The sequence below is a fragment of the Cetorhinus maximus genome, chromosome 7 (assembly GCF_964194155.1).
Source record: "Cetorhinus maximus chromosome 7, sCetMax3.hap1.1, whole genome shotgun sequence".
NCBI classification, from domain to species: domain Eukaryota; kingdom Metazoa; phylum Chordata; class Chondrichthyes; order Lamniformes; family Cetorhinidae; genus Cetorhinus; species Cetorhinus maximus.
In genome coordinates, this window is record NC_135885.1 from 82,164,812 (window position 1) to 82,172,447 (window position 7,636).

The 7,636-nt window shown below is 41.9% G+C and overlaps 1 protein-coding gene across 3 annotated transcripts in view; it reads left to right on the plus strand.

Moving 5' to 3' along the window:
* cep295 (centrosomal protein 295) overlaps nt 1–7,257 on the plus strand; it is a 115,326-nt gene extending 108,069 nt beyond the window's left edge. For all 3 annotated transcript variants that reach the window (XM_078545766.1, XM_078545768.1, XM_078545767.1), the window contains exons 29-30: nt 3,240–3,339; nt 6,636–7,257. In XM_078545766.1, coding sequence (XP_078401892.1) covers nt 3,240–3,339; nt 6,636–6,677 — 142 coding nt within the window. In that variant the 3' untranslated portion in view covers nt 6,678–7,257. The remainder of the gene's footprint in view (nt 1–3,239; nt 3,340–6,635) is intronic.
* The last annotated feature ends 379 nt before the right edge of the window (nt 7,258–7,636 follow it).

The following is a 7,636-nucleotide window of genomic DNA, read 5'->3' on the forward strand; positions in this document are numbered from 1 at the left end:
TCCCCAAAATAACTGACCCATCGCCCTAAACACAGCTGTGCATGTGAAAAAAGCCAAAAGATTTTAGTTAAAAGTTGCTATCCTTGTTCACTGCATCTCAGATCTCAATCTCCGATTTAAATTTAACAATTAATCTAGCATTGATATTGAACTACCATCAATATTGATCAAGCATTAGCTGGTGTTTGCGGAGGAGAGTTCCAAACTTCTACCACTTTTGTATGTAGAAGTGTTACCTAATTTCACTCCTGAAAGATTTGGTACTAATTTTCAGATTATTTTTCCTAGTCCTAGACTCCCCTAAATTGATTATTTACCATGTTACATTTCCCTCATTACAGCAATGACTACACTTCTGAAGCATTTCATTTACTGTAAAGTACTTTAGGATGTATGGAGATCATAAAACGCATTACAAAAATACAAGTTGTTCATTACTGCGTGGGATCTTAGTATATGCAAAATGTTTGCATGTTTGTCTCTAATACGGTCACTGTACCTCAAGTAATTCAGTTTGTGAAATGCTTTGAGATGTGATAACATATAAATGCAAATCTTTTTAATGAAATAAAACTGTTCAGTATTAAATTATCCAGTTAAGTGTTCACTACTATAGCATCTAGTACTTTTTCCCCAATGCAATGGCACTAACTCCTGAATTTATGCAGCCTTAAGCTAGAGACTCCACATTCATTTGCAAGGATTTAATTAACTCGGTGACTTCAAGTTTTTCAGCTCCCAGCTAGCTGAGTATTCCTTTGTTGATAGGTTTAAAACTGTTCTCTCGCTTGCAGCCTCACTTACCCCCTCATGGTCTAACTTCACCCCCTACCACTGCCGCCTCTTTCCTGCACCACCCCAGTTGCTGATTTTTATGTTTTTTACTTTGAACCTGGCCCAAACCTGCCTGCTTTGCAAGTTGTTTTCTTAGGTACCTTCAATACCACTATGTAAAGGAATAAATGTAGGTAGACTTAATTAGGTTTTCTGAAAATCCCAAGCATAACTCCTTGGCGTTTGTGTTTGAATGAGGTGGAAATGAGAAATTTGATCTTAATCACTGTAACCAGGTTAAAAATGCCAATACCACTTCTGATTTTGCTGTTGTTAATTACAAGTACAAAAAAATCATGCACCTTAGTAACTTTCATATTAACGCTTTAATACTATGGTTCACAAAAAGGATCCCTAGTTGCTCAACTAGTTTCATGAATTCATTTTAAATGTTTGGGAAACTAAGTTCTGTACCTGGATTGTTAGTCTCTTTTTATCAGAGTCACAGGGTAGGATTTTCCCCTTGTCGGGCAGGCACAGCAGGCAGGCCCGGGAGCGGCTGTGCAATGGTCCGCCGCCCGCGATTTCACGCTGGTTGGCTGTTAATGGGCTCGCCGCTATTTCACACTTGTGCGTGCCAAGCGCGCATCCGCACGCCGAGTTGAAAACCCTGCCCGTAGAGTTGTTACAGCACAGAAGACCATTTGACCCATCAAATTCTTGCCAGCACTCTAGAGCAATCCAATCAGTCCCATTCCCCTGCAGCGTTTAAGTTTATTTCGCTCAAGTGCCCATCCAATGTCATTTTGAATTTCTTTGTTTCCACTTCCATCGCCCACATAGGTGCAGAGAGTTCCAGGTCTTTAACTCTCACTGTGTAAGAAGTTGTTCTTCCTCATATAACCCCCACCGCCCGCATTACTTGCCCAAAATTTAGATCCGTATCCTTTAGTCCTTGTACAATCAGTGAATGGGAACAGATTTTTACCTACCTCATCTAAACATGTCATAATCTTATACACCTCGATCAAATCCCCTCTCAATTTCCTTTACTCCAAAGAGAACTCTAACATTATCCCAGTACGTAGTTGGGTAATAAAGTCCCCAGTATCACCACTCTGTACTGTAGCTCTTGCACATCTCTCATTTCCCTGCAGATTTGCTTCTCTATCTATCTCTCTCTCGCTCGCTCTCTAGAGAGAGCTCTTTTATCATTTTTCCACATGGCTAGTTATGCTTGTAGCTCACCAGTCTTGATCACCATACTTTGTGCATTTACATACGTTGTAAACCTGTCTTTGTATTTCTTCTTAGTCTGCTCCTATGTAACATACTGTTAGTTTCTTCCCCAGTACTATCCATAACAATCACTCCTTTATGCACCTTATTCCTCTTTTCTACTTCTGTGTTGGTTCCCATTTCCCTACCAAATTAGTTTAAACCCAAGCTAGTGAACTTTGCTGTGAGCACATTGGTCCCAGTCCTGTTGAGGTGCAACTTGTTCCTTTTGAATAGGCGCTTCCTGCCTCAGAGCAGTTCTCAATGTCCTGTCCCTTCTGCACCATGCTCCGAGCTATGCATTGATTCTCCCTATCTTCCTATTATTTTTACTTTCACTAGCGTGTGGCACTGGGAGTAATCCAGAGGTTGCTACCTTCTTTGAGGTCCTACTATTTAACTTGCTCCTTGGCTGCTAAAAGTCTTGACCGCAAGACCTCAATACCTGCTCTCTTTCTGTTATTGGTACCGAAGTGCATCACAACTTCTGGCTCACTCCCTTTTTCCCTGCAGAATATTCTTCACCCTCTCTGTGGTGTCCTTTATCCTGGCACCAGGGAGGCAGCACACCATGTGAGATTCACGATAACGGTTACGGAAGCACCAGCTTGATCCCATAACTATGGAATCTTCTATAACAAGTGCATTTCCTTTCTTTGCTCTTCCCATTTTTGCATTTCCTTGCTCATTGGTGCTATGGTCTAGGCTGCACTCCTTCAAGGTATTGTCACTCCCAGCAGTCTCCTTTGCTGAGTACCTGTTTGAGAGTGTCACACACCCAGAAGATTCTTGAACTTCCAGCCTCTACCTTTTCTTCCAGATGACCACCCATCTACTATCCTGATCTCTCTGCCTCTGGAACGTACAATCCAGAAACTCTCATCCTCCCTGATGCTCCACTGTGACTCTAGCTGCCCCTCAGGCTCGGAAATTCTGAGCTCAAGCTGGAGACACTTCCTGCACGCCTGGTCACCCAAGGTACATGAAGTGTCCTGAAGTTCCCACATAGTGCAGCAATTGCAAGCAACTAGTGTCAGCTGCTCATCCATGATCCATCTAAGTTCTATTCCCTTTTTTAGAATCTAGTTGATACCTTGTTTAAACTAATTTTAATTAATGTCTCCATATCTGCTCTGTGCTGGTACTTATTAATTCCCTTGTATTAGCATATTATTCATACTTTGCAGTCTCTACAGCCAGCTTGATGAGGTGAAAAACAGGAAAAAGGAGGTGACCAGACAAATAGTATGTGCCAGAAATCGTGAGAAAGCAAAAGAATTCCAAAAGGTAAATGTTCAGTCTGCATTTCTGGGAAATGACGTAGGAGGAATCCAAATAAATTTTAGGAAGGATAATCTGCCTGCTGCTTCCTTGCTTTCCCGGCCTCATATTTTAGTTTTAAAGACCAATGACAAGGTTGGTGTGCTTTTCTTTGAATAATTGCTTATGCTAGGTAGAGGTTATGTGGCTTAATTCCATTCTCTTGAATAACTATAGTACTTATTTATAGGTGAATAGTACTTTTAATAATGGCAAACAACAGAGCTGTAATGTAGCTGCACAAATTAGAAATTGGTTTGCGTTTAGCCCGATATTCAGGCGCAGAGCATACCAAGTTAGTAGCAGTAGCTCAATCTGCACAAGCATTTGTCCCATTGCTAAATTTATGGGGTTCTTTCTTTAGGTGTTCTATGTAAATCAGGGACTAACACCTGTTGATGGACCCCTTGTGAGATTAGTTACCGCTGAGTGGCCTGGTGGTGGTCAATGAAAAATAAGTTTTTTTTATTTAATGTTCTTGTGGAGCCAGGACAAACATGAGTGCTCCTGTAACTTCCTGAGTTGCAGTCGCCCATCCATTCCAATCCAGCCCTTGCAGGACTTCCCAAAGCCTGCTGTTGGAGAAGTCAGCAGTTGAGCTTCCGATGGAGGCATGACCAACGCTACTAGATAGAACCATAGAAAAGTTATGGTGCAAAAAGAGGCCATTCTGCACCAGCCAAAAAGAGGATAAAGAAACTAGCCGCTCATTTTAATCCCACTTCCTAACACCTGGTCCGTAGCCTTGCAGGTTACAGCACTTCAGATACAGATCCAGGTACCTTTTAAATGAGTTGTGTTTCAGCCTCAACCACCAATAAAGGCAGCGAATTCCAGACGCCCACCACCCTCTGGATGAAAAAGTTTTTCATGAGATCATGCTGAGAATACTGATGAGACTCTAGGACTAATATCCATCAACCCTTCAGCCTCTAAATCAGACCCAAACCAATTTCTACCCTACTTGCCCTGATCTTCCCAGTGAGTTATCCAACTTTAATCTATGGCATTTTGGAGAAACTTGAATTTAACCAGTAGTTCACCACGGAGAAAAATAATTAGCTCGAATTTCCCTTCATATTATCATGCACTTGATAATAGTCATTTATAGAACATCATGAGCAGAGGCCTGGAAACAAAACACATATTCCCTTTCTATCAACCAAGGATGGTGTCTGACATGGGGAAATCTAAGAAAACAGTAATTGCGAAAAAATTCTGATGTTTTTTGATGAAAAATGTTGGATTTTTTTTACCCTTTCCCAATGATTGACGAGACTTCAGTATGGTACAGCAGTATTTTCTTAGGTTTTACACACAAGAGTCAACAGTGGCAGTAGCTTACAGTAAAGAACCGAAAATATTTATTACCTGTGCCATTCTGGGTAGAGTTTGTGTCCATTTGGAAGGTGTCTTTTGAAAGAAGCCTCCACCCCATTTGTGGCGCCTCTCTTGCTCTCTCAGCTTCTACTCTGCCTGGGTTTTACTTTTTCTGATGACAGGGTTTCCTGCTGCTGATGGCTGCCTCCCAGCCAGTTAATACTCTGTGGAGACCGGGGCCAGATTGCAAAGGCTAGGGTGAGAGGGTACACCTGGGGGAGGGTGGGGGCAGACCTTGGTAGGGGCCCTCTGATCGGGAAAGTGGGCCCATTAGGGAGGTGTCACCCCAACCACCTCGCTTCCCACGCGAGCCCAAGCAAACCTACTGGGCTTTCCCATCCACCCCCCCCCCCGGCCTAAAAGTTGCGGTTAGGCAGGAAGCAGCCTTTAAGTGGCTACCAGAGCCTCAATTGGGGTGAAGGCCTCCCCCCCCCCTCCCCCTCCAATCCATTAAATTGCTGCGAGATTGGAAGGGTAGGTGGTAGCAAGGACACCAGCAGAATTGCACGGCCCCCCACCTGAAAACCTAATGGCAGGAACTGTAAGATTCTGCCCATAGTCCTGTGGCCCCTATTGTGAGTATGGACAGTTTCTCATCTTGCGGCAGCTGAACAACCTGTTACTTTTTTTATTCTTTCATGGGATGTGAACATCACTGACATTGCGAGCATTTATTGCCCATCTCTAATTGCCCTCCAGAAGGTGGTGTGAGCTGCTCTTTTGAATTGCTGCAGTCCATCTGGTATAGGTACACCAACAGTGCTATTGGAAAGGAGTTCCAGGATTTTGACCCAGCAATGTTGAAGGAATGGTGATATAGGGAAAAATTTTCACCCCCGTTGGGCGGGGAAGTGTAGGAGCGGGCATGCGCGTCTCCGATTGGTGCCCCCCAATTGGGGGTGTACTGCCATTTTAAGTGGGCGGGCCAATTAAGGCCCGCCCAGCGTGACATCCGCCAGGAAGCGCTATGTGCTCTCTGTGTGGGGGTGGGGTGGGATTCCCTCAGCACGGAGTGCGCTCTTTCGTGCATGCGCGCAAAAGAGCGCACTGATCTCCCTGAGGCTAAGTGCTGCCTCAGGGAGATCAACTCGGAATTAAAACTTGTAAGGTAAATATTTTTTAAAAATTTCCCTGACATGTCCCCTCATGTGACACTCATATGAGTTGGGACATGCCCATCACTTTAACCCAAACCTTTATTAAATATTTTAAAACCCTCATGAAACCTTATCCTGCGCGTGGATGAGGTTTCATGCTTTTTCTTAAGCCCGCCCGGGCTCCCAGCCTGCCTGCCAACCCTAAGCTTGGACGGGCAGCTCTGTCAATTACCTAAATTGTTTTATTAATGGCCTCAAAGGCCGTTGACAGATCGGCAGGCGCACAGCTGACTCAGCTGCAGCCCTGCCGACCCGAAAATGGAAATGACGCGGGGTGACGTCAGGAGCTCCACCCGACGTCATCCCGCATCATTTTACACGTCGGCGAGCAGTTCCTTGATGGTCAGTCAAATGTTGCCTTGATCTCTCACCTCAACTCACTTTTGGCTGTAGTTAATGCATTTAACAAATTGTGAAATTTCTAGCACAGCAGTAAGGGTAAAATGCTTCCTCCTTCCATGCATACCTAATGATTTTGTAAAGCTTAATAGTATCTTTGCCAATGAGTCAAGGTACATATGAGGTTACATCAATACCTCCCATCTGTTAATCAGATATATCTTTTGGTCACACTAAAGGAATACATAAAATACATGTTCGATACAGGTTCATCATGTGGTGGAATAGTCTTTCAAAACATTTAACGTGCATTCACTGTGATTACTAGGGCCAGTTTTTAAACTTATGTATGAAACTACTGAAAGCTGTGTTTCTGTTTTCCCCTAGAAAACTTTGGAAAAACTAAGAGCTAAAAAAATGCACCAGTGATGCTGTACGATCTATGAATCAATCAAGAACAGCCTACAACCTTATCCAAATATTTGTATTAATGTATAAACTTCTCTGAGTGGTCTGTTGTTTAATGCTATTTTATTATAAATACCTTATTTGTAATTTTTTATTTTAAGCTCCATCCGATGAAGATATCTGTAAATGGTGATTAGAATTTTAGATGGTTTCTCATTTTTTTGTAAATTTTGTATTAGTTTTATTATATTAGTAAGAATTTATAAAATAAATTTCATATTTATCCATTTTATAGGCTAAATTAATACAATTTTTATAAAAATACTTATCACTATATACAAATTGGAAAATTAGTTTCTTCAATTGAATCACTCAATAAATGTTATCTTTTGTTCAAGTTTGTACCTCATCCACAATATTATTAGTTTTTTACATGGAAGCTTTTCCATTGTACCAACTATTGGTTAGCATTCTGGTGTAATAATGCAAATAGGAGAAATCATACCTAATATCAAATACTACATTGTGAATTTGTACAGTGTGTCCAAACATACTAATTCTTAGATAATATGCCACAAATAAAACTAGCATTTGTGCTGGATTGCCTGACTGCTTTAGATTAGTTTAGAGATTTTAAAAAATGACACCAGTGGTTCTAATTTTAAAAGCTTTTGGCTGCACTTAGAATATTTGTGGAATAACTGTGACAACCTCAGCAATGTGGTTGACTCTTAACTGCCCTCTGAAATGGCCTAGCAAGCCATTCAGCTCCAGGGCAATTAAGGATAGGCAACAAATGCTGTCCTTCCTAGCAACGCCCACATCCTGTGAAAGAATAAAAAATTTAGAAAAGACCAACCTTCTGGTTGAGATCCTTAATTTCAAATGTGTATTCCTTCTAAAAATACACTTCTTCAGGAACCATGCCCCAAGAGGACATTAACGACCATGGACTTCCATTGGATTATTCATGATTAAGC